We start from the raw sequence: 27,918 nt of genomic DNA on the forward strand, positions 1-27,918 counted from the left end.
CGTGAGTACGCGCACCGCCCGGCGCGGGATGCTGCGGGGCCGGCGCGGGGGCTCGGCGGGCTTGCCCCTACCTGATGGCCACCGCTGCTGGGCCGGCTGCTGCCGCCACCCCGGGCAGCCTTTTTTCCCTCTTGGGCGAAAGGGAAAGGACCCCCGACGGGCGCTCTTCCTCGGGAAGCCGGCATGTGCATCCTCCGCACGGGCCCCCGCTCCTAAATTCTCTTCTTCGGTGAGGACGGGGCTTGCGAAGTAAATTGGCTCCTGAGCAGACAGCAGTCCTGCCCCGAGTCTTCTTCTGAGTTAGGCACCTGTGGAGAGCAAGGCTTCAGGAGATGTTCTGTGGCAGCTGGATTTCATCATGAAGGTGGCCCTTAGGGATAAAGTCTCTCCTGATGTTACTCCTTCCCCAAGAATGAACAGAGATGTTGGGGTTCCCTTGGTATCCATGGCCTGCCGACTGTGATGGTGACGTTCTGTCCCTGTGATTTGATGCACTTCAGTGATGGTAATTTGAAGTAAGCACCACCAGCTGAATGAGTATAGAAAAGGATCTCAAACAGGTTGGAATGTGGAAAGGCAGCAGCATCTTCAGGCAGGTTGCCAGTGATACAAAAGACTAAATGCTTTCACCTGGGGCAGAGATACTGGGAGACAAAAAGTAGTGATACCAGAAAGCTTCCAAGAAAGTTAAGGAAACAGAAAAGGACACTCTGAAATAAAATTTTGAAACCAAGTTTTTAAGTCTTTAAGTTTTCCCATTAACATGATTCATTTTCCTCATACTACAAACTTGGAGAGCTCAGAGAAGCCAGTTTAGAAAACAGATGTTTCTCAGGTCATGAAAAGCATGAGTTTTATTTATCCTTCCTACAGCACAACATCAACAGAGCACCTCTGTGTTGTAGATGTCAAACTGCCTTGCAGAGAGCAAGTCCAAGAATACAATTTTGTAAGTGGGAACAACTCCTCCCTTACAGGACACTTTGTAAATGGGGTGTCAAGTTATGGTATTTACTGTTTCATTTGAAGGATGAGTAAATAGAAGTACACAGTGGGGAGAGTTTTTAACTCAGTGGCAATGGCCTGGGTTTGAAATTAAATGTTTGTAATTGACCACAATCAATATTGCACCTTGTCTCCAGAAAATTGTCCAGTAAAATTCACACTGAACCTCTCACCTGTTGCAGAGCAGGCTGATGTTTTGGACTCTGTTAGAAATAACTTTCTTGACTGAGAGATTTAAAAATCAAAACCTTCCGGCTAGCACAAGTTAACTTCTAATTTTGCCACTGTGCAGCATTTAGTAGTATGAGAAATGACAGTAGCGTTCTCAGCTCCTATTTTCCAGAGTGAAAATTTGCTGTTTCTTTCTATCTGCTGTTATTCAGAGACACAGCTTTTATGTCCTTACATTGGAATGAATAATGCCCTTTTTTTTATCCATCAGCTAGATTCTGTATGAAAGGAAGTGATTAATCTTCAGCATCCCTGTCCCACATAACTAAAATGTTGTAAAGTGTAAATTATGAAGTTATGAGTATGTTGGTAACTAATGCCAATGAAAGTCACTGTTCTTACTCCCTGATCCTCCTTCATCTCCCCTAGTGCATTTGGATAGTTTTTCAAAAAATTGGATATTGTTCTTTTGTTGAAAAACAAATTATGATGCCTGGGAAAAGCAATTACCTGAAGCTGTACTCATCAACAGTCCTTCAGAGATAGAAAAAGGACACAGAAATGTAAATATTAGTGGCATTTGTGGAGGGGAAAATTGCTGTAAGAGCTGAAGTACATGTCAGAATATCTAACAGGAGTAAAAATGGCCCTTCAAATTTAAGCGACAGGCTTACTGAGATGGAAGAGGGAACATCTACTTTGGAACAGAAAGCTGTTAGTGGACAGAAAAACACAGAAAATGTCAGGACAAAGGTGGAACTAAATGTCTTCAATTTGTCCCTTTGTGAGTGATTTCAAGACAAGATTGTATGCTTCCAGCAGGAGGGGATAGAAAGGGAAAACAATCACCCAGTTCCAGGAAAGCATGCCATGATTGTTAAAATTGTCTTCCCAAGCTAGATATCAAGAGATCAGCAAGTGCCACTTGACAAAACTGAGCAACAATGCAAATGGCTGCATTTTCTATCCTGTTCATAACTAGAGAAGAAAAATTACTCCTTTGAAGTGAAGTATGTTTCTGTTCCGGTGCTGTACACAAAGATTAGGTACTCAACCACGTTTTTACCTCAGTTTTCAATGGCAACCTCTCTTCCCCCCTCTTGAGTGGATGGGCAGCAGGATGGGGACTGAAGGAAAAAAGTGCTCTCAACTGTAATAGATCAGGGCTGTGACCACCTGAAGAACCTGAACACATGTGTCTATGGGATCTGATGAGATGCTGTGCTGGTTTTGGCTGGGGTAGAGTTAATTTTCTTCACAGAGGCTGGTATGGAGCTGTATTTTGTACTTGTGCTGAACACTGGGTTGATAATAAGAGATGTTTTCATTATTGCTCAGCAGGGCTTACACAGAGCCAAGGCCACACTGGTGGGAAGTTGGGAGTTCATGGGGGACTGGGAGGAGACACAGCCAGGACAGGTGACCCAAAGTGACCAAAGGGATTTCCAGACCATGTGACACCATGCTCAGGATATAAAGAGGGGTGAAGAAGGAGGAAAGGTGGGACATTTGGAGTGATGATGTTTGTCTGCCTAGGTCAGTGTCAGGTGTGATGGGGCCCTGATCTCCTGGAGATGGCTGAACACCTGCTCATGCAAAGCAATGAATTAATTCCTTGTTTTGATTTGCAAGCGTGCGTGGACTTTAGTGTCCCTACTAAACTGTCTATACCTCAATCTATGACTTTTCTACCTTTTACTTTTCTGATTCTCTCTCCAATTCCAATGGTAGGGGGGTGAGTGAGCAGCTGCTGGGGCTTGGCTGCTGGCTGGAGTTAAACTATGACAGATGCTTCCCCAAGTCCCAAGGGAATTAGATCACACGGCCAAGCCAATCTCCACGGTACTTGAAAAGTCCTGGCACTCAGGTGAAGTCCCAGGTGACTAGAAGAGCAGAAATATTGGACCCACCTTTAAAAAAGGTATGAAAGAGAGCTGTGGGAACTACTGATCTCTCAGTCTCCCTGGACTACATTTCCTATTAAAAGCTACCCAGTAGCTCTCTAAATTGTCTTGAGAAGGATTTAATGGGTGGGCTGTTCAGTGGGTAAGGAATTAGTTAAACAGTCACATCCAGAGGGTAATGGTCAACAGCTCAATCTTCACATGAACATTGGTAATAGATGGTGTCCCTTAGGGATCTGCCTTGGGACAAGCACTGTTTAATGCCTTCCTCAGTAATGGAAAATGATTGGCAGGTTTGCAGCCAACCTGCTTTGAGTGGCTTGAGGGTGCTTTTGACACCACAGAAAGTAAGGATGCCATCCCTAGGGACTTGGACAAGTTTGAGGAGTGAGAGTCTCATGAGGTTTAACAGGACTGAGTTCAAGGTGGGTGAGAGGCTGGACATGACCCAGCCATAGGCATTCCCAGCCCAGAAAGCCAAACGTGTCCTGGGCTGCATCCAAAGCAGCGTGAGCAGCAGGGAGGGAGGGGTTTCTGCCCCTCTGCTCTGCCCTGGTGAGAGCCCACCTGGAACCCTGCACCCAGCTCTGGGGGCCCAGCACAGAAAGGAAATGGACCTGTTGGGGTAAGTAAGGAGTAGGGCCACCAAGATGATTAGAGGTATGGAGCATCTTTCCTACAATGAAACGCTGAGAGAATTGTTGAACCTCCTGAGATTCCCATGGGCCCATTTCTCCATCTCACCCACATCCCTGTGCATGACATCCTGTCCCTCACACCACTTACTTTGGTGTCATCTGCAGTTTTGCAGAGGGTGTATGTAATACCCTCGTCTATGTCATTAATGAGATATTAAATAACACTGGTCCCAATACCAACCCCTGAGGGACATCTCTTGTCACTGATGTCCATTGGAACTCTGAGCTGTTGACCACTACCCTCTGAATGTGACAGTCCAACTAATTCCTTATCCATCTAAAAGTCCACACATCAAATCCATCTCTCTCTAATGTAAAGAGCAGGATGCTGTAAGGGACAATTTCAAAGGCTTTACAGGAGATAAATGACATTCACAGTCCTTCCCTTGTCCACTGATGTAGTCACTGTATTCATTCTCTATTTCCAGTCACTGGGGATCTCTCCTGACTGCCATGGCTTTGCAAATATGGTAGAGAGTGATTTGGCAACTACATTAGCCAATTCTCTCAGGACTTTCTGGGATGCATCTCAGTGGATCCCATATGTTCTAATTCCTCAGGTAATCAGGAACCTGATCTCTTAAGAAAGGAACCACTTTTCTCATCCAGTCCCCACCTTGCTGTTCATCCACTCAAGAGGTGTGGGAAGAGACACTGACAATGAAAAAGTTACTGGGTATCTCAGCCTTGTCTCATCCGTTTTTTCCGGTTTTCTAGTCGTGTCATCAGAGGAGTACATTTTCTTTTACCTTTCTTAATAACCGTGGAGCAACCAAAACAGATATTTGGATAAGCAGCTTTAGATGTACTACAGTCCTTTTGGTTTTTTGCGTAGGTTTGAAGATAGAGAGCAGAAAACGATGGACTGAGATGCATGTGGTGGAAAGGGTACCAGTTGAATAACAGGTAATTTTTCCTGGTACTTCTTTCTTAAACCCTTCTCTGAACCTGCTGTTTTGCAGATACAATTATCTGCTTTGGTCAATGGCTTTTTGAAGAGCAAAGACTTTCTCTGACCAGGAAGTACTGCAAAATCCATGGAAAAGTGTGTGTGCCATAATTTTTAGTATCCTAAAATTAAAAGATCTGGCAGATGGAGTTTTGAATTAATACATTGCAATTGTCAGCTGTCTTACTTATCTCATACCATGCAAGAACTCCATAAGCCCTTAATAACATCATAAGTGAAATTAGACTCTAATTTCACCTTCCAAGGTCTATGGCAATGCTAAAACTTTGTACTGTTTTTGAGTGTGGGATCATGTAAGTCCTATCGGTAATTTGGATATGGAACATGGGACTTGTTTTGCTAGCAAGTTCTGTGTGGATTGGGATACTCGAGTTTCAAGCTTTTACACTAATGCTCTTGTGCACATATTTGAGCCACGTGGTTAGCTTGAGGAGACAGTCAGTCATTCTGCTGAGGTCACTGGCAGGCGCTCAAACCTGCTCAAGAGCTGCTTCACAAAAGTTCTTCCTGTCTGCAGCAAGTACTCCTTGCTGAAAGTGGATGCTGAATGAGCAACATCCATCTCCAGGACTTTTTGTACATTGTGTTTTCTTGGCAGCATATACAAAAGAAAATACTTGACAATTTTTTTTGTAATGTGCAACTATATGCTGTGATCCTCATATGCCTTGGCTGAAAGATTTTTTCTTCCTCTTTGAAAATGTTTGTTGTTTACCCAGCTTCACATAACATAATTACCTTAAATCTAGTTCTTATGGGGGTCTGTGTAGCCACTTCAGCCTCTTCCATGCCTCTGGACAGCTCTGAAAAGTTCTCTGAGTCTTCATGTCCTCAAGCACAAGAAGTTCACCTGAGGGAGGATTTTTGGGCTCTGACTGTTCACTCAAGCCCCTGGGTCTTGCTCTTTTAGAGAATCATTTGTGCTTGACTACTGCTTGCTGGCCAATTGGCCAGATGTGGAAGGACTCTGCTGGTGAAAGCATCTGATCAATAAACAAGGGGCAAAAGAGAAATATCAGATGCCTGAAGGGCTTTTGTTTTGTCACTGAGCCATCACACCAGGAGTGGGATTCAGAAACCCTGGTAGTGAGTCATGCATCCGTCTTGAGGTGACCTCGGGGACCTAGCAGGATTGCTGTGGAAGAGGTACAGGCTGCTGTATGAGTCACGGCATCAGGCAATAAATTAGCCAATATAATTCACTTGGAACTTTATCTATCTGCATCGCTCTGCCTGATGTGCTCTTTCCCTTTGGGAAGCTTCTGATTAAATATACTTTATTTCTTCTATCGAAAATTGCTCACAAAAGATGCAATAAACTCAGGGGAGTCACCCCAAGTACTGTGTGTTATGCACAATGGTGAATAACGGGTAGCTTGCTTTGTCCCAGAGAACTTAGCAAACACTTCTTAAAGGGGGTCTCTAATTGAGTTGCTTGTCTGTGGAGAAAGAGGAAGGGAAAATAGGTTGTCTTGACCTACCTCTGCAGAAGAAGCTAATAATTTTTGATATGCTGGAACACTTTTAAAGCAGTTTTAAGTATAATGATGACCATGTATTAGGGTACTTGCAATGACTAATTCTTTCTGTGAAGCTTACTGACATCCTTCCTGTCTCCTTAGGAAAATTTAGTAGAAAACTAAGGGAACTGATCAAAAGGCTATGCATGTTCCTTGCAGGCTCTGGAAGATTGGAACTTCCCAAGCCAATTAAACCTGAAGCAAATTTAAATGGGAATGGATATCATCAAAGTCTGTAGCTCATTTAAACAATGCAAATACGTCTTAAAAAAAAAAATAAATTCCTGTGCTGTGGATATAAAGGAATAAATGAAATCTTTGTCATAGCAGTCCTGATTGCCTGACCCATGATTACTTCATACCACATCTGCACCTTTGCTAAGGCGTACCAGCTAATCCAGAAAAATATTTCCAGGCATATGAATTACAAGAAAATAATCAGAAGCAGTCAGCATGGATTCACAAAGGGGGAAGTCATGCTTGATCAACCTGGTAGCTCACAGTGAAATGGCTGGCCTGCTGGATGAGGGGAGGGTGGGTACTGTCTGCTTGGACTTCAGGAAGGCTTTTGACGCTGTCTCCCGTAAGATCCTCCTAGAGAGGCAGTTGTTGTAGGAGTTAGGTGAGCAGACAGTGAGCTGGGCTGAAAGCTGCTCGAATGGGCAGACCCACATGCTGATGATTGGGGTCGCAACATCTAGCTGAATGCTGGTGACTAGCAGTGTGTCCCAGGGGTCAACACTGGGTCCTTCTACAATCTTCATTAATGATCTGGATGATGAGGCAGAGTGCACAATCAGGAATTTTTCAGAGAACATAAAAGTAGGAGGAGCAACTGATATCAGAGAGTCATGTTACCATCACAGGGACATCAACAGCCTTGAGAAATGGGTTGACAGGAGCCTAATGAAATTCATCAAGGGGAAATGCCAAATCCTGCACCTGGGGTGAAAAAAAAAAAATTATAAATGCTAGGTCCTGCCCAGCTGGAAAGCAGCTTGATAGAATAGGATCTAGGAGTCCTGGAGGACCCCAAGCTGAACATAAGACAGCAGTGTGCCTTTGTGGCAAAGAAGGAGAATGATGTCTCTGGCTGCATTAGAAGGAGTATTGCCAGCCAGCTGGGAGGTGCTCCTGCTTTTTTATGCAGAGCTGATGAGGATATCCCTAAAGTACTTTGTCCAGTTCTGCGCTCCTCGATACAGTAGAGCCATGAACATGTTGCAGAGAATCCATGCTTCAATGGACCATTCAATGGAAGGGTCATTAGGATGACTGAGGGACTGCAGCACCTTTGCTATGAGGAAAGGCTGAGGGAGCTTGGCCTGTTCAGCCTGAAGAGAAGAGGGCCCAGAGGGATGTCCTCAATATCTATGAGTGCATCAAGGGAGGTCACAAAGAAGACACAGCAGAGCTCCTTCCCGCAGTGCCCAGTGACAGGACCAGAGGCTGTGGGCACAAACAGAAACATGGGAGGTTCCCTCTGAACTTCAGGATACACTTTTCCATTGTGAGGATGACCAAACACTAGGGCAGGTCACCCAGAGAGGTGGTGCAGTCTCCATCCTTGGAATACTTAAAAGTAATCTGGACACGGTCCTGGGCAATCTGCTGTAGATAACTCTGCTTGATTAGAGTTTTCTTCCAACATGCACCATTCTGTGATTCTTTTATGGCAGAGAAAATGATGGATGAGTGTGGCCATGTGTGCATGCACAGACTTGTCGGAACCCAGGACACCCCCTGGGAGCCTTGGATGACACGTGCCCCTGGCAGGGGCCTGGGGAGTCCTGGCAGGAAGCCAAAGACACTTGGGATTTTGATCCTAACCCATGGAGCAAATTACAAACCTTGTATGAAAAATCATAAGTCACAGAAGTTGAAGTAGAGTAATAATGAATTAATCACCAGGTGAAAAGTGGAGTTTTGGGGATTTTACTATAGGGGGTCTAGGAGGCAAGAAGGAGGGATCTGGGTGTTGTCCTATTCTTCTTCCTTCTTCTTCGTAGCCTCCATCTTCTTGGTATGTTGGCACATTAGGATTGGTTTAAAATAGAAGTAGACAGTCCAACATAGGTGATAGGTATTGGAAAATAATGATAAATAAAGTACACGTAATTCATAGCATAAAATGTAGACACCAGCCCAGGGGTGGGCAGTGTGCTGAAGGTCTGCTGAACAGACCTCTTCAGGTCTGAAAAGAAAATATTTTAGATAAGAGACAATAAACAACCTTGTGAACCAGAGCTAGAGAATTCTGACTCTGTTTGACCATTGGGCTGGGAAAAAGGGACTCTCGGGGTCATCCTGAAAGCAGGAAACCCGGGACAGACTGAGCACTCTCTCATCACTGTCTGCAGGGGTACTGGAGAGAGATAGGCAAAGCATGTTTTACAGGAGATGGGGATGAAAGAATCTCTCTTTGAAGGGGTGAAATCTGCATGGTACACCAGGAATTCTCTGGGGAGAAGTATGCAATGGGGCACTAAGTGTGCATGTGAGTCACAGGGCATTCATGTATTCTTGAATAACATGAAATCTGCTTTCTTTTCAGGAGGCAGCATATCTGATACCTGTCAAATGGTGATGGTTTCACTGAACCATCTGCTCCAGCAGATCATCAGCCGTCACATGGCTGCAGGCCCCAGGAATGGCTTGCTGAGGTCCCATGGTAGCCCCTCACCCTCAGGCATTTCCCTGGCAGCCCCTCTTCTTGCTGCCTTTGGGAAATACCTGCTACTTCACCCTCTGCCACTCAGCAAGCTGAGCATTTGAGAGGAGGTTTCTCAACCAGTGCCCTCCAGCAGCTGTTGGGGCACTCCTTGAGAGACATCTCATCTCACCTCAGCCCAGCTAGCTGCTGCTGGTGGCCACTGTGAAGAGCTTTCAGGGCCTCTCTAAAGACCAGGGGAGAGAGGTGAGCTGTGAGATAGGCATCTGCCAGCTCTGCTGTCCCAGTGATCAATACCTGGCAATAAGCACTGCTGGGGATCAAACCAAAGCATGTATACACTGTGAAATTCTTTTCTTTATTTGGCTTTTGGGTACACCAGAGACCAAGATCAGGGAGTGACAGAAGTCTGTACAGGCTTCCTTCCAACTTGGTGAACATGCTGCTGAAGACTGCCTTCAGAGGAAACAGTGTTTGAGTTTGTACCCAAAGGTACCCTCCATGAGAAGTTATGGGGAAGAATATGCAGAAATGGTTTTTAAGAATATCTTGCTGTTTTCCTCCATGGATAGTGCAATGAATGGATAGGAAGTGGTGGTAGTGGTAAGGCCTTTGTGATGGAGTGGGAAAAAATTTGGTGTTCTGTTGTCCAAAGAAAAATGCATTTGCATCACCATGGCCCTTGCCTGCCACCACGGTCGAAAAATTCAGAACTGACTTCTACCAACATCACTCATAAGAGTGGCTAAATGTGTACTTGATTAACCTTATTGTCCTACCAAATAATTAGGCAGCTTATGGGGACATCTTCACAGATGGTAATATTTGCTTTCTATGGACTTGTTCCCTTTTCCCATAAGCTGCGCCCAAAAGTACCCATTATCTAACTCAGCCATCGCAGATGGTGAGATGACAACAAGCATGAGTCAGTCATGGTACTGTACTGTGTCAGGGAGCAGTATTTAAAGGAAGGGTTGTGTGTTCATTGTGCTGGGAGCACAGCTCTGGGAATGCTTTATGTACAGACCGGATCCTGGTGTTTACTACATGAGGAGGTGTGTGACCACAAAGGTGTGAAGGGCAGTGATGGGGCAGGACTTTGCCAACATTACACACATTTCAATACAGTAGGGTATTCTTGTGTTTCAAAGGCATTTGATGCAGGGGTGTAATAAAGTTTTTATTTTTTATTGCTGTATACTTGGAGTGCTTGCAACATTTAGAGTTGGTAAAAACCTTGCATGCTGATATCAGGGGATGTCAAATGGCTCCTGATTGCAACCGTGGGTGTAAACACGCTGCTTTTCACTCCCTTTTTGTAGAACAGACCTGTGTCTCTGAACAAATGAGAAGGATGGGGAAGTATGCTGTAAAAAGAGCTACAAATGTTGCAGAGGAGAAGCAGAGCACATGAAGGTCTTCAGCCATCCCGCAGGAGTGAGGAATTGGTGCAAACCAAGCCTTGAGATCAGGCTCAGAAGGGCCAGACCTGTTCCTCTACCCACCCTCATTCCCTCTGCACTCTAGCTGAAGCAGAGACAATGCAGGCCACTTGGGGCAGCTCCATTTGAGCAGGGATGTTCCTTACCACACTCCAGAGCTGGTTAGAGGGTGCCAGAGAATATTTACCCAATGTGTTTACTATTGCTGGGCCTTCACAGCCCATCACCATCCATTCCCTGGTTGAGGCTCCATCTCTACATCCAGTGTCAGGTGCCCTACGTCCTCTGCCGAGGGATCTCCAGCCAACAAAGAAGGCCACATGGCAGGTTCCTTTTTTGCTCTGCGGGTTGCTGTGAAGTACTGTCCAAAATGAGTGCAAAACTGTTTAAATCACTTCCACCAAAGAATAAATTTTTCATTGGCATGGTGGTAGGAAAGACATGGTAATAGAAACTTGGTAACTTTTTGCTCCTTCCTGCAAAGTGCAAGTGGTTCCTCAGACTCTGATGGCATTTTGGGTCACCAGGCTGTGTGGGCACTGTCTCTTTAGCTGGCCTATTCCCAGAAGCCCTGTTATAGCAGGGCAGCTGTCAGAGGTCTAGCCCCAAGGCCTGCAGGGAAGGACACTGCTAAAGGAGAAGGCAGTGTGCTTCCCGCTTCCCTGACTGCTGCACCACAAGCAGATGGGCACAACTCATACAGTGTCAGCCTGAGACAGGATAAAGACCCTTGCCTAAGCACATCCTTGGGGCTTCCAGTTGATTCCAAATGCCCTCCTCCCAAGACTAACTTATATTTTCCATCCAGGAAGGAATGTCCCACTGAAACAATAGAATATGGGCATCAGAGACTCCTCTAGACAGACAGTTTATCCCAGGCACAGTCACCTTGGCTTGGACACCCCCCTCATCTCCCTGTGGAAAGTGAGTACAGGCCAGGCTGGAACCCTCTGCTGCTGTCACGGTCTCTGAAAAGGAGCAACAAGCCATTGGTGTGCTTTGAATCGTACCTTGTGCTTTGACAGGAAGCTGCCATGTGGCAGAATGAGAAATTAATTAGCCTCATGCTGCTGCTAGCATTTCCAGTCCCAGCTGACAACAGACTAATTAAGAACCTCCCTGTGGTGTCTATTTTAGATAACCATTTACTTTGATACAATTTAACAAGGGCTTTTCTGATGGTTTATTTCACAGGCTACTCATTAGATTAATGTGTGGCAAACAGCAGGAACTTGAATAGACATTTTGAATTCCCATCCACCAAAAGTCAATACAATTTTGCCAAAGAGCACACTAATTTTATCAAGGCAAAGCACATGCTTCCTTCTGATATTTTGTGTCATGTCGTTTGTTTCAAGATGTCACCTTAACCTAGGCCCAGAAGTTTTGAAAACTGAAGGTGACCTTGTAAGTGCTGTTTCTTGGGAGCCAATTATGAGCTTTGCCCGTCAGAGTCATTTGCGGTGCTTGCAGGCTGAGCACCAAGGTGGTGCTAAGTGCACCACATTATCAGTGCTGCCTGCTTCAGCATCTCAGTGAGGACTGAGGAACCAGGCTTCCTGCTAGCCCAACAATCCCTGACTATGGAAAATGCTGATACATGTACAACTCCAAGGCTTTCACAGGCTCCCACAAAGCCTAATAGAATCAGAAAAGGGCTCTACATCCCTCAAATGGCGGAGTGTCCTGCCTTTCCACCTTAACTCTCAAATGTTATCTTGACCCTACCTAACTGCACCAACAGTTTGTCATTAAGAGCCTACAGGAGTGTCAGATGTAGCCTGAACAAAAGCAGGGACATGGGTGGAAAACAAACCCAGAAGCAACTTGGTTTTCTCCGCACAATCTGTCCTAATGGGAAAACTTGTAGGAGGATTTTTACCTTCCCTTTCTGTCTCTGCACTGCCTCATGTTCACGAATTACAATTGTGAGGGTGAAGTATTTGACTCCAAATTAATAGTGAGTGGATGACAGCAAAGATGGCAGGTTGCACCCTACATAGCATAGGATTGCACAGCTTGGAAAGAAGACTGGGGCTCTGGGTGGGGAAAGTGAGCAAAGAACATGGGCTGAAAGGCCTTGCCAGGGGAACTGGGTGGTGCCACAGCAGCAACTAAATACTCTGTGTGATTTTCAGCAGGATACAGTTCTCCACGACTGAGATCAGGTTTTTTGTTGTCACTAGAATTAACTGGGAAGGTCTCTTTGAAATGAATATTTGAACATCTAATGTGTTTTCTTTTTCCCCCGGGAAAAAGAAACCTGTTCCCTGTTTTCAAACCATCAGAAACTTCAGTTAAAGACTCAGAGTAATTTTGCTTCCAAGTTTGGTGGAAATAGGCTTGTGGATTTGGATACATTATTTCATTGGACAGATTGCTTAAACTGGGACTGCCTCCCTACAAGTCATCTGCTCAGAGCCACCTGCTCAGAGGCACACAGACCACCGTTGTTGATGAAGAAGAGTTTTTCCATGCTTTTCTTTCTAACATGCTATCCCAAACTAAAATCCCTATATTCTTGTCTAGGATAAAACATAGGAAGTGAAAACTAAAAACATTAATGTGGTTATCAGTTTGCATTTCTCAGCACCTAATTGTTTGTAATTCTTTCCTCACTCTCCCTCACTCCCAGAAATTCTGTGTGACCAGAATTAGGAACACTTCCCCCGTTTCATGGCAACAGAGCTATGCTGTAGAGGCTCCACAAAGCCATGCACACATAAAAATTATGATTTTTATCCCCCGTTGCAGGCTGGCTGTGTGTACACACTTCCTTCCCAGCCCTGTCTGAGCCTTTTTGGATGCAAGCAGCTACAGCAAATATCAAGTGTGACTTCATTTGCTGTAGCTATCTGTCCTCTGCCTCCTAATTCTTCAGGCTGTTGCTGCTTTCCCCCGTGGCTGAATGCTAGGAGGCTGGTGACCCACTTCCTGAGACTGAAGGCACCGTGGAACACAGGGTAGCTGCAGTACCCAGCAGCTCTGTTGAAGCTGAGTGCTGACAGCCAGAAGGCAGTAAGGACTGAATGCAATTGCCTCTGAAATGCACACTGTGCACTTTCCCCAGCAGATGCTTCTGCCGTAGCCATGCGACAAAACGTGCTCTTGACTCACTCCTCACAGGTGGATACTGGCTCAGTGCTATCAGCTTGTATTTCTTCCTGCCAGAAGCCTCCAAGGGCCCTACTAAGCAGGGGGTTCTAAAGATTTTTTTTTTTTTCTGAGGAGTAGCTTTATATAAGAAGCCTGTGTCATGTTGATGAAATTATTACTTCTATCTTTTTCTGGTGGTCCTTTGGGCATTTTATGGTGCCATCCTGAGGTCACTGGCACTGCTCTCGTGACTCCTACCTGGCATGCTACTCCATTGGCTGAGGTCAGCCTGCCAAAAAACAACTTTGTCTACCAGGGTGCTCATGTCAACTGCTGGGTGCAACTGGATGAGCTGCAGTTGTCATTCCTTTTCAAACTACCAGGTGGTCATTTTTTGTGCTCTTTTATTTACTATTAAATATCTGTTTCCAAGAATATTGTGTGGTTTCTAAGGATACTCTTTGTAAGATCCTCTAGGTTCTAAACTCACGTCCTTTGTGCTTTGGTGTATTGACAGATGGGGTACTTGGGATGTTGCAGTACCTGAGAGTCTGTCTGGCTTCTGAAGCTGACCTGGTATTTGCTGATAACTTTCCAAAGCAGAAATTCTTTATGGTAACATGAAATCACAGCAAGGTCTTGTGGATGAGTTACATCTGAACACCAAGTGACCACAACCCACCATGCTACATATTTCCTTGCAGAGGCTTGCTCAGCCCCAGCAGTAACACTGAACAGCACATCGTACCTGATTCTGCAGTTTTGATTTTCAGACTCTCACCAAATGTGTATCATTGATTTCTAGGTACTCTCTTGCCCTGGGTCTCACATATTGCACTTGGTTTCTTACTATACTCCTAGCTTCCTTCAGGGGCAAGGCTATCCTCAGGGCTAACATGGTCTCCTGTCAAACACGCTGGGAACAGCCCACAAGGCATGGAGTGCTTGGGCTTGAACTATAGAGTATGATCCTATGTCTCTAGTAAGGGCGCTGGTTTTCCTTTCGTAAATTCCTTTCCTAAATCCCACCCTATTCTGCCAAGGGGAGCCACCCGCTGCCATGTTATCCCATGGCCTTTTGCAGGGTTGCTGTTTCCAGCAAATAAATTTTCTAGCAGTGTTTTTAGCATTCATTCAGACCCTGCATCCCTGTCAGGATCTTTTCCACATTTCCTATTCAGGTGCTACCTGCAAAACATATAATCAGTCAGAGGGACAAAGACTGGATAAAACATTCCTCAGCAACATGTATTAGACAAATTCATCCCCTGTGATCAAAGGCCCTTTCCTTATCCTATTAAATTTAATGGAAATTTTAGTAATAACCTCAGAAGACCAGGATATTATTTTCCCTTATTAGTGGACAAGACCATTACAACATTATAGCTTCAGAAGGAATTAAATCCCTTTGGTTACTCTTTGGGTAGGGGGAACAAGGCATGTATTATGCTTTCTCTATGGATGATGTCTGTTCTCACAACTGGTCATCATCTGAGACAGGAACTGGTGTCCTGTCAGAGGACTGTGCTGTAACATTTTCTCTCATCATCATGTATTTAGCCTTGAGTCTGGAAAATGGCTCCTACTAGATGGGAGTTGAGCTCAGTTTTTTCCCATGATTGGTGCTGCAGAGCCTGGTGCTGAACTTCCACTACTTTTTATTCATTCCAAGGAGACTTGGTGGGGGGGTGTTGAGATAATTTCTCTTTCTTCCCCTGAAACTTTTATTTCTGGAGTGTCTCTCAAATGTACTTAGAGAAAAGGAATGAAATTCAGCAGTATGACTGTCCTAGCAGAGCAAATGTTTTGCTGCTGGTAGCTATTTCCCCCATCATGTTAGCACTGAATTTGTTCTGGTATTCCTGAAATGCCTTTAAACACTTCATTTCTTCTTTAGAGTGAACCAAAATGCTTCCTTGTGTGAAAGCTAGCCATGGGAAGACAGTGCTAAGACTCTTAGGAGAGCAAAGTTTGCCTGTGTTTAGACTTATTCAATCACCCTCTGTGGCACTTGAGCTGATTCCACTTTTTATGCCTATCACTTTCTCATTTCCTTTGTCTATGATCCCTCTTTCTTTCTGCTGAAATGTTTGGAGGGTAGGCAATTCCATGGCTGCCTGCAGATGAAGCCAGATCAGCTTTCAGCATTGAGCTGAGTAACAGCTGCCCACTGTCACTTCAGAGCCAATTTTGGGACAGTGTCATCAGCTTTGTCAGTCCATATGTCCCAGGGAGATTTTTAGTGGATAAAAGCTTAAGTGTGTATTAACTGGATCAAATTCTTAAATGTACATCTGAGACGTGGACTCTCAAATGGAACACCCAACTTTCACTAACCACACAAAACTGTAATGCATTCGTATCAGAGTTCCATGAATTCCAGCTATCCATAGGCACATGATATCTAAAAGATTGTCCTGCGCTTACCTGAGCCTATCTATGAATATGTGGAAATGAGCAAGAAAAATTTCAGTAGCCTTTTTTTTTTTTTTTTTTTTTGTTAAATACTGATTTTAATTGCCAGGTTTGTGTTTGTCAAAAGCATGTGACAAAAATCCAATATGAATAGTATCAGAGTTTTAGTTCCACAAAGCAAATGTACAAAGATCCAGTGGAAGCTTGCAAATATATATCTTTCTAAGCTTGCAAATATAAAAATAAACTTTCTAATAATAAAAATGTCCCACTTGCCTTAGATGTGGGACACTGTGTCCTGGAAGATGTCCTCTTGCTACCTGAACAGCAGAGCCTCCTCCAGTGAGGGCATGCCCCACGTTGCTCTTTGCCATTGCATTCATTTCTGAACAAGACCACAAGACCCCGGGGCTGGTAGGTCAGCTGCACACAAGCTGCATCATATTCCAGGTGGCTTCTGGCAGGAGGTGCAGCACCAGCCCATCCTGTCAACAAGTGCCAGGCAGGGGAAGAGCTCTCAAACAATGCCTGCAGCTCAGACAGCTCGTAGTTTACCTAGGTTTGCATAGACAGCTCCATAACAGAAGTACCATGTGCTCCAGGTGAGTTGTCTGCAGAGACCCTGCTACTGAAAAGTAAGTCTCAGGACTGAGTCTGGACATTTTTCTCTTTTTCTAAACCACAAAAGCGTGATCAGTTCAGCTTGATTCACTTGTCGTGTTTCTAGTAGTTAAATTACTCACTAGCCTAGTGAGTAATACATTACCTTAATATTTCTGTAACTATCTCAATTTAAATAAGAAACCAATCACATTTGGTGCTAAATTTACTGAATGATAGAGAATTGTGGCTGCTCAGAAGCTCACAGTCTGACATTAACTCTAGATCACTTCTCAATAGGCTTCTGCACATCCACAACATGACAGCTGCCTTCAGGGTGGCCAGAGGAATGAAAAAATTTAATGCTTGTTTATTTTATTTTAAATAACACTCATGTTGTAAACAAACTAGTGAGCACACCTTAGCCAGGCATGAAGCATTTATAAATCAGTGTAAGGAGCTCTGTTGCTCTGATAGTCAATTGGTATATATTGATTTGCATTTTTCATTGATCCAACATGCCTGCATGAGACTAACCTCTTACAATTATCTTATATTTGAAAAGTGAGATTGACCAATTTCTCTACAGCACTGGATAACTTTTAATGGGACATAATAACCCAGCATCCTGGGTCCTTTCAAACAGTAGATTTCACTATGGAAGGTTTCCAGGAATAACTTGGGATTTTTTCAAGTTGGATAAATTTAAGCTCTAGTAATTACACTTTGCCTTCCCCAGTGCCCCCAGAGGTCCAATTAATTCAGTCATTCTTAGCCTAAAACTGTTACACACTTCTACTGTACATGACTAGACAGCTGCTGTACTTCCCCCCAATAACAAATACATTTCAGTGGTGCATGAGCTGATTCCCTCACACCACTCTGATGTGGAGTGCCTGAATGATTCCAATTCTCACAGTCCTCCAAGAAAAAGCACACTGGTAACACACACTTTTATCATGGTCTTCCTAGACCTGCTAATCTTGATCATCCTTCTTTGTCCTGCTGGTTAAATTCACTCCTGGATCTTGAACTGGTGGGGAGGGTCTCAGAGCAGGGAATGTGCCAGGTGCACTGGCAGGCTGTACTCACATAGCACATGTTGTTTTGAATACCTGAGAGGGCATCCCCACTGAGGTAATTAGTTACTTCCCAATTGCTTAACAGCCCTGTGACACCTGTGCTGGCTAATGTTTATCTGTAGTGAAAGAAAAATTTAAAATCTCAGACAGCTGGTGGAGATAGAAAGCCCATAACCGCAGTGGTGCCTGTTCTGCTTTTTCTTTTGAATGTGTTTTTGTATCTGTTTTTTTGGCCAGGTCTCAGTCTGATCCTGGCAGCATGTTGCTTTGAGGCCCACTGGTCCCTAACTCTAATGATCTGATGTGACTCCTGTGGACTGTAAAATCAGCTGCAGTGCTCATGTCTGACCCTTGGTGCCAGACTGCAGCCAGCTGTAACATCAGAGTCTCAGAGCTTCTCAGAGGGCTTTCCAGGCCTTCAGAAAACTTGCCCCTGTTATAATCAATGTGGTAGCGAGGATGTTTCAACACCAGGGTTGAAATCAATAGCCTCTTGCTTCTGTAGCTCTGCTCATAAGCAATGTGAGTAAGGTACCCTCTGGCTACATCATCTTCTTGGAGGGACCTCTGCACTACTGCAGCAGCAGCTTAAAGCAGCAGGGCTACAATGAGAGAGGGTCTCACGGAAAGAAAGCTGAATATGACAAGGATCAGAAGGCGGCAGATTCTCTACCATGTGCTTTGCTCTTTGACCTTCAGGGATCCTTTTGGACATGCTGCAGGATTTCTAGTTGTGTCAACTCCCAGCATAAGCATCCAGGTCTGCAAGATACAATGGGAACAAATTTTTCTGTAGAGTTGCTGTGAGATGGGAGAATCCACACTTCTGTATCATCTGCACCTGTGGATACATTTACCTTTTAGCCCACAAGGGGCTCAGTTCAGCTTGCATTGCTTTAGGGGTAGAATTTCAGCTGGCAGCTTCTGAGTCAGGTTAATATTGGCAGGTGGAGTAGGTCTGGGAAGGAGCTTGTTCAGTGACGGGTGTCCTACATCAGTCTGTCTCTGGTGTCCGTCAAGGTTTCACTCAGTGCCAATTTACAGCTTCCTTCCTGCGTGGCTGTCAGGGGTATCTGTCATCGTCCCAGACCCCTCTTCCGACTGTGACATTGGCATCCTCTGACCATGGCACGAAGCACTGGGTAAAGGCTGCAGCAGGGAGGTGGCATGTGCATGCCTTTACTGCATGTGGTACCGGTGTCAGCCAGCTCACATTTCATCTGAGCTCAGTCTGCAGATGAATACATTCGGTACATGTCCTTCCTGGAGAAAGGCTGTCATCCCTGTAACTTTACTTCCTCCAAGCCCATTGGCTTCCAAGATGTGGCATGGAGGTAGAGAGCAAGTTAAAGCATTAGGAAGACAGGTTTCCTTTCACATGTGTAATTGGGCAAATTGACATTCTACAGAGGATGGGGAAGAGACTGGGAAGGGTAAGAGTGAAAAAACTGGTGAGAGGGACCAATCTGATTTTTATTTATGCCTCAACACGTGGTGTACTCCCCTCACCGCTCCATCTGCCGAGCTGGCGCTGATCGGGCGCGCCGCGGCAGCGATCTGTCCCTGGGCCTGCTGCTTCTCTCTCCGTCTCTTTTCCCCCCTCCCTGCTCTCTTTTCTGTCCCACAGCGTAGGAAGAGTTACCCTTCTTTATCAATAAACAGTTCTCGGATATGATATTGCTGCGTTTGTGCTTTATTTTCGTCCTATAAATCTATCAATAAGAATCTTCCTCGTCTCCCCTTTTACAGCGGGATAGGGCATTCATACACCCTGTTTGCAGGGCCAGACTGTAGAGATGGTATTTACCCAAGTTCTTTATGTCTCCAAGAAGGGCTCATATTCTAATTTATTGTAGATGCCTCCCTCCCCCCCCCCCCACCCCCCCCAAAGAAAAGGGGATGCCAAGGTCTTGACAGTATCCAGAGCTCAGCTGATGCCTCAGTGGAGATAACCCGCTTCCAAGTGAATTTTTATATTATTTGCATTCCAAAGGCCTATGGACTACATTTTATGTGAAATTTGCAGCTGAATGTATTTGCTTATTATAATCTCATCATCTGTTACAAGAAGAAGGCCCATGACTTCAAATGAACAACGCCTGTCTTGGTAAAGCTGGGCTGTCTTATCTACAGAGAGACACTGGGTGTTTCATCTCAAGCGAACTAAACTAAGCAATGCTAACATTTCAGTCCTTGTTTCCATTCCTGGGCTGATAGACGGCACCTGTTAGGAGTTACCTGTTCAAATACGACAATTCAAAATGAAACCTCGGGCCTCAGCCTTATTTACTGCAATAAAATAAGGTTACTTATTTACTGCAATAAAAGTGGTTTTCACCAGAAAAAGAGTGGAGGGATTTAGCCTAGTGACAAAGGTGTCAGCAATAAACCCCTCCTCAAATACCTGCATTTCATTAGGCTTGATGTCAGGTTTCAAGGAGGTCTGACAGAACTGTTTTTAGAGCCATCTGTAAATATAACACTGAGATAGCCAAATTTTTGTGGGAGTGCAAAAGATAGCAAATACTCCATGGAGTTTACAGTCTTACATAGAATGGCTGCAAAAACAAGTGAAGGATTTACAGTCGTGGCTGTTTCCCTGAGTAGGAGCTGAGGAGGTGAACTGGTAAGTAAGTTGTCTGTGTTCACAGGCAAGGTGAGAGCTACTGATTGACAACAGTCCTCCTGTGATGACACAGCATCTCCCAAGCCAGACAGGGTTTTAAAGAGCCTTCATAAACACAGCTAACATATAATTTCTACCAAAAATGTCTGAAACTGTACTGAAACACAGCCACAGCTGTGATGGGAAATGTGGGCTGCAAATGGATGACAATGGAGAACTGTAGAGATTAACAGAAAATCTGTATCACAGTGGTGTCACAGTGCAATGTCCCAGATTAAAAGACAATGAATCCTGATATTTAAAAATCTGAGCAAGAGGGACAGCGGACAGCCCTGCTCAGAAGGGTAGGATAGGAAGGGAGACAGTTCCACAGGGCAGGCAATGGCACACTGCCCTCCTCAAGATGAAGCAAGTCAGCAGAGGGGGGTATTTTTTCCATCCATCTTAGTCTGTCCAGTACAAGTGACCACATGGGGACATCAGCAACGCATAGATGATTGATTTTTATTTTTCCTGACAGCTTGTTTCTTTCTGAGTGGTCCATTAATTTTGGCTTCAGTCAAAAAAAAAAAAAAAAAAAATCCAGTGCAAAATCAAACAGCAACAACCAACCAAACTTGCGTAGGGAATTTTGGTTTTGCATAAAAAGAAATGTTTTACAATAAATAGTAGGACAGACAAATTCAGAAACAATTTTCATTACTATTCCAGATATAATGGGATTTATTAATATGTATTAGGACAAAGTCTGTGTACAAATATGTAATTTAATATGCTTTATGAAGTGGTTGCATCTCAAACCACTGACTTTACATTTGAATGGATAGTAAAGATAATTTGCAATTTCTTGAAATATTAAAAGCTCACAAAACCATGCTTTCTTAAGACAGATGTCGGTAGACTACAATAAAGTGGCTGTGTTTTCTGTGCAAGATTCACCCACAGATAGTCTATGAGTAAGTCAATACCACTATCAATTTTTCTTAATTAGGAGGCTTTTACCCATGAGGAAAAAAGAAACATAACTGCATCTCAGAACTACTTCGCTCATGCTTCAGCCTGCTGTTGGCCAATTTATCTTTTTCAGCCACAGCTCTAAACAGCTTCTGGGAAAAGAGCTCATTTGAAGAGTACATACTTCTAGTTTCGGAAGCAATTGTAAAAATAGTAGGATTAAAAAAATTAGTAAAAATTAGTAAAATTAGTAGGATTCTTATTAATATTCACAAGTTCTTCTATTGCTTCCTCAGAGTCAAGCATAACTCATCTATGTTGTTTTTTGCTATTTCAGTTAGGTAATGAAGCTGTAAGTGATACTTTAGAAATCTGTAAAAAACTTCTGTGCTGAATTAAGAGGGCAGTATCTGTTGCCACGCAGAACTGAGTTACTATTACTTTCAGAAGACAGGAAGCTGTGCCTGCAGCCTGCTGATGATTTACGTTTTCACAGTCATAGTTTTCACTAAAAGAAATGCTTCTATCCCTGCTACGTTGTGTGAAAAGCCCAAATGGAAAAAAAAAAAAAAAAAAAAAAAAAAAAAAAAAAAGATTGATGGCATGCATGTGAATGTAGAGAGCTGTCAAATCAGGCACACACCCTCAACCCTACCAGGGGACAACATGCAAAGTAGAGACTTCTAAAACCACTTGCAACTTTAGAAAATGAGACCATATCCACCAAACTAAAGTTTGACTCTCTTTCCTGGCACAATTAGCTGAGCAGACACAAAGTCATGCCCTTGAAAAAAAAAAAAAGTAGAAAAAACCCCTGTTTCTTCTTTTGCTACATTTTAGTATGTTGAAGCACAACTTGCCACAAGTTGAAAATTAGGAGCTCAAACTGAAGTCAGGTTTTTGTTAAGTTCACACAATGTTCCTTTGAAAATAGTAAAGTAAAAGTTTTGAAGTGAAAGTTAAGAAACACAGAGGCAACAGTCTCTTACTCTACAGTGTAAAAATGGTACTTTAATGCTATTAAAAGACTTGAATGAGGCTTTCAAGCAGCATAAAGAACTAACACACAATTAAGAGCCAGGAGATAACACCTATTTCATATTCCATATTTACAAATCTGTAATTATTTTAAGGATTTCATTCTCTTCTCATGCCTGCATGGATAATTTGAATTACTCTACTATGAAACTGATTAGGCCAACATATGAGAACATATGAGGTAGATATTGTGTCTTAGCAGCCACCAAAAAAACTAGATATCTAGCTTAAATTGGCCAACAAGGTTTTCATCCTAGGCCATCTAGCTCTTGCTGAAAGATTGGCGTCTTGGTTTTCATCCATGGGCCAGACTCACCAATGAATTATTACTCCATGCTCTGTTCTCAGATTTCTTCTGTGTGCCTTAAAAATGTGAATCAGGCATAAATCAGCAATGCACTTATTGCCTGCATGAGAGTACAAACATCAAAGGGTAAGAAATGCAAGGGGTTTTGCTATGCCAGAGCAACACTAGCTCCAAAATGCATCAAGTGACATCAGCTTAAGCAGTTTAAGGTGGAAAAATGTATGTAACCACTGCCTGAATTTGGGACAGTATCTGTATTTTTTCTCCCTGAAAGTGCCCAGCCTTTTGCAACATACACAAGTTGTTTCTGACAGGCAAAGTTCACAGACTTCTTGCACAGACTCAGAGCAGGTGTTTCGTCTTCTAAAGCAACAGCTTTTATCAAAAAAGTAACCTGAATTAATGGATTTTTCAAAAGGGGCATATGGCAGAGAGATGCCACAGGGATGATGCATGATCAAAACCAGTGATGTTCTCCTGAGCATCTCATCTGCTTGCTGCTCTTTGTCTTTTCATGGCTTCCAAAATGTGCAAAACTAATCCAACTAATGTTAAACTACAGCCTTTATTAACCAGAATGAAGAGAACAACATGGAATTAACTTGTGCATGGAGTGAGACATTTTTACCATTCATGTATGAAGCCTTTTGATTTTCAGAAAACAATGAGGAATATGAAGTATAACCAGGAAGTTATCTCTACAGCTGGCCTTCTTGACTTGATTTTGGTGCCTAAGTATGAATCAGTCACATACTTTATATCCTCCTACTGACATTGAAAATAGCAACTTGAAACAAAGCTGTCTAAATGCTTCAAAACTATCAGGTGAACTTCAGTGAAAAAGTTCCCAATCACTTACAGTGAGAACAAGGTAACAAAAGATGAAGAAGGTAATTTTTACCATTAACAAAGCCCAACATAATCCAACACACTTCACCTATCTACAAAAGTGTATATTATCAAATACATTCCACTTCCTGGGCAGAGTCTCAACTGACAGTGCAAAAATCAACAGCCTTGATTTATTTTTCACTTTCATCAGGGTCTTCTGATGCTACAGGAGACTGGAAGTTGAACAGAAAGGCATATTATTAGCTTTTAAGTCTCATCTCATACCTCTCTTTCCCAACACTGACTCAGGATCACACCACTCCCAAATCCTCTGGTGCACACAAGAGGTTACATGTTGGCTTTTCCTATGTCAGAACAAAGCTAACATAAGAAGGAAATATCAGGAATGCTTATCTGGGAGTGAACTGCATTTCCCACTGACCATTCATAAAGGAAAGCTGGCATGTGAAGTATGTATCTAAATAAAATATGGGAGGACAGAGGAGTGAGGAAATAGGCAAACTTCGTGCGGTTTTCTGCTCTCCAGAGAAGATCAATACTGTAAAAAATTTTGGTTGTGTTTGTCCTGAACACTGGGCACTATCTCCTATTGTCCTCATGAAACAAAGAATTAATAAAATCGTATTTACGTAGCATTTTCTACCTCTGCCTCTAGAAAATATTCTTTCCGATGACTTAGCCGTTCTTGCTAAGCTGATGTTCCAGGCTGCACTGTCTGCCAGACTAAGGAACTTGATTTGGAACAATGAGATCCAGTCGTGCAGTGAGGAGATTAACTCACATCCGTTATAACACTTTTTGAGGCAACTCATTAAATCAGTCTGGCTGTGAAGTCCAGCACACTTGATGGTATTAATCTAATGTCTCATCCCAGCCCTGAGGTTATCAGTGGACAGCTGTAATTACAATTGATTGAAAAGACATTTTCACAGAAGAGTTTCTGTTTCCTGGAATTCAGGCATTTCTGAATATTTTTTTCCTGTGTTGCCCAGCCCAGTCATTCCAATCTTATTATCTCCTGGCAGGCATACACAGCTTTTTAGTAACTTGAAATCAAGGTACGAAATTGGCAATATTCTGATGACAAGAAAGCTATAAATTTAAGCGCTAAAGACAAGCTCACATGGTCTTTTAATGGCACTGTATCTACCTTCTGCAACCTCCTACATCCTCCCTATATGTTGGGGAATGTGGTGAGAAGCTCCTGCTTGGTTCACTGTCACTCCAGCTGTGACACTGGACTGGTCGCTGTTTCTTGACATCTTCCCTTTTCTCTTCCTTGATGGACTCCTCAGAGTCAGAGGACAGCTCAACCACTTCTGGTGTCCTCTCAGCTAAGGGCTTAACATACCCGACAATGAAGCAATTGTCTGAGGAAGAGCCGCTGTCGTTTGAGTCTGCATTAGCCTGTAACTCCGTCTGCAGCTTGGCTCTTCGGCTCCCTGAGGCAGAGTCCTCATCAGAACTTTCCGATGACTCCAGAGGAGAAGCTATGGTTGCACGAACCTCCTCTGAAATGGAATAGGAAGGCCCTGGAGTTTCATCATCCCACGGGGCCTGACCAAGACCAGGAATAGACAAACTACTCTCTGGCCCTTGCGGGTACACCACATCTGGAGATATGGTAATAATTGATGAGTCTGAGTGGCTTCCTTCCTCATATGATGGCGCAGGACAGTCATAATTGGCGTGTTGATCGTACGCTTCTAAGTTAAAAGGACAGCGAGCAAAACTGATGAATTCGTGCAGGAAGTGTTCTGTCCGATTCAGCAGAAACGGCTTTAAATCATCAGCAAAAGCCTGACTTTCCAGATCGTATCTAGTCACGTTACTCATGATTATGTGCTGCACAATATTGATCAGAGACCCGTGGGCACCAAACAGGACTGTAAGTTCTCGCTTCAACCAAGGAACCAAGCGGTGAAGGCAAGCAGGGTTGCGGCGGAAGAACTCTGCCGAAATCTCTCGGTATCGCCCGCCGTCCTGAATGCTGCGGATGCGCACGCCGGTGCAGTACAGAGCCCTGAGGAAGGTGATCATGTCCTCCTCCTGAATCTGCCGCAGAGATCTGCCCTCCGCGCTAGCCTTTCTCCTTGAGGCCAGCCTCCTGATCATCTGCTGAATCTCTCTGTGTCTGTGTCGCGTTGGCTCGCTCGACAGCCCTTCAAACAACATCCCGTTATCCGGAGGGGACAGCATCCTCAGGGAAGGGGAACCGCGCGTGCGGCGTTCCCTCGTTAAGGTAGTGCGGTAACGAAACCTCCGGCCATCGGGGCTGGCAAAAGAGCTTGTTTCCAAAGGGCTGAGTATGTACTCCTTGAAGTCATCTTCAGCACGAATCGTATGGAAAATGGAAAAAAAGGGTTGCTTGCAGAGCGGGCATTCTGCTTTGTTTTTTGACCATTCTTGGACGCAGCGGAAGCAGAACCTATGCAAGCAGCGATCTAGATATGCGACATTGTCAAATCTATCCAGGCAGATGGGGCATTGGGAGACACATCTTTCGGCAGCTTGCTGGTGCTGGCTTTTGGTGAAAAATTGCTGTTTTCTGCAATCTCTCAGCTAACAGAAAGCACCTAGTACCTCCCACATTTTAGGACTACCATTTGGCTAGTGAGGTCATCCCTGCTGTAAAGCACCTTGGAACATGAGTCACATCCTGACCTGTGAAGCAGGGGCTGAGTTTACTCACTGGGATAAGGAGTTTTTCCAAGCAGATGATCTGTGTGCATCTCCTGTCTCTGTTCTTGGCTCTTAGCCAAAAGGTGCCTGCAGGGTCCCAACTTGCAATAGAGATTTTAGGGTCTTTTTTTTTTTCTTGATTTTATTTCCCTGTAGTCTTAAGGACTGGTCTTAATCAATCATCTCATCTTGATGTGACCTGCAGGCAGCTGTCAGATGGCAGCATTGCTTGTTGCAGTGTGCTTTTATACTTTGTAATACTTTGTAATCACTGATATGTGAATGGGAATTGAGTCAGAAACTCAGAAAGCAAAGGTTTAGCTTTCACAACCACTTCTTTAAGCCACCCAGTCTCACAATCTAGTGAGCTACTTTACTTTATAAAATAATCATGTTCTAAGGCAAAAAAAAATAACATACAATTTGTTTTAAAAGAAAATTAATTATTATTGTCTAAGCAAAAACATAGTCTCCTGGACATGAAAGGAGTCTAAATATACAGTCTAAACCAGCACCATAATCAAAAAGACCAAGAATGTACACCATGTGGTCACTTACCAAAGGGTCTGAATATTTGCATAACTGCATTCTCCTCTTGACGAGTTCTCTGGGTAACAATTGGAAGGGAAGATAGAATGAAATTCAGTATGATCTGCAGACTTTTGTTTCTGAACAGGGAATAATATTTAATATTCCCTGGCACAGACTCTTCTATGCAAAGCCTTCAAGCTCTGAAATGCACTGCCTTCTACCAGCAAACTGTACATCCTCCCATCATTCCTCATGCTCCTGCAGGGCTGCACATCCACTAGCCAAACAGTGCCCACATTAGCAGCATGACACCTTAAACATATTCAACGCCTGCCCTTTTGTTGGCTGACGGCAAAGAAGCAAGTTAAACTGCAAAGGTCAAGTGGAAATCTCTGAACAGAGTGAGCCATATTGCAGACATAAAGTAAAGTAAGCAATGAGTTCTTGAGCTATGTGAAAACTGGGTCAAAAGGGCCTGAAACAGAAGCTGTTAGGCAAAGTGAGAAACCAAGGTTGTTATTTCAAAGATGGTCCATGCAGCAATATCGCTCTGTGGCCAGGATGTGCTTTGCTTTTGGCTCTGCTCAGGACTGCAGGCAGTTTTGAACTGTAAGCAGAGGTTGTATAAAGCAGATGCAAGGTGCATTGGGAGCAGAAGCCATGTGCAAAAACAAGAAGGTGTGCAGGAAAAAGCAAAACCAACGATCCTGATAAAGGGAAGAAATTATATCACATGCTTTCACAGATAGGCAATGATAGCATTGAAAACCTTCTACACTCACTAACAGGACACTATACAGAACTTATAACCTTCCAAGGATTTCATGCATATTGTCCTCTTAAGTCACAATGTCTAAGCTTCCAGCCTGTCCACACCATGACTAAACCTAATGCCTCAAAAGAAGAGCAATAAAACCAGAAGTGACTCCATCCTCCTCAGAGAAGGATGCTAGCAGGACAGTACTTGCAAGAATCCCTGTAACATCCTTTGGTAGGCATTTCAGAACTTACAAAGGTGGTGCTTTGTGACCCTGGGCAGCTTCTGGTCCTTCACTGCAATGTATTCAGAGCACACAACAATGAGTGTAGAAACAGGGAATCTTGAAAAAAGAGATGCATGGCAGGTGTGAACACTACGAAGACAATCCATCCTTTCCTTGGTGAAATGCAATCAGAAAAAGCATTCCAACTCAGGACTGCAGGAACTGATGTAAGACAATAGCAGAATCCTGCACTGAAAAATTTACCGGGAAATTTGTACAGAAATACTAAGGGCACAGTGGTTTTACTAGAAGCCTTAGTCAGTTATCCCAAAAGTATCTGTCCTTACATCTCAGAAAAAAACAGCTAGCAC

General features: G+C 43.7%; 1 protein-coding gene across 1 annotated transcript; it reads right to left on the reverse strand.

Moving 5' to 3' along the window:
* Positions 1–67: 67 nt before the first annotated feature.
* On the reverse strand, positions 68–26,621 carry LOC121333653 (E3 ubiquitin-protein ligase Topors-like). The gene is given in 4 exon segments (XM_041400194.1): positions 68–308; positions 24,502–25,840; positions 25,843–25,906; positions 26,592–26,621. Coding segments are annotated over 4 exon segments (1,674 nt in total).
* Between the last annotated feature and the right edge of the window lie 1,297 nt (positions 26,622–27,918).

This window comes from Onychostruthus taczanowskii, unplaced genomic scaffold (genome assembly GCF_017590055.1).
Source record: "Onychostruthus taczanowskii isolate IOZ18803 unplaced genomic scaffold, ASM1759005v1 scaffold174, whole genome shotgun sequence".
Classification (NCBI taxonomy): Eukaryota; Metazoa; Chordata; class Aves; order Passeriformes; family Passeridae; genus Onychostruthus; species Onychostruthus taczanowskii.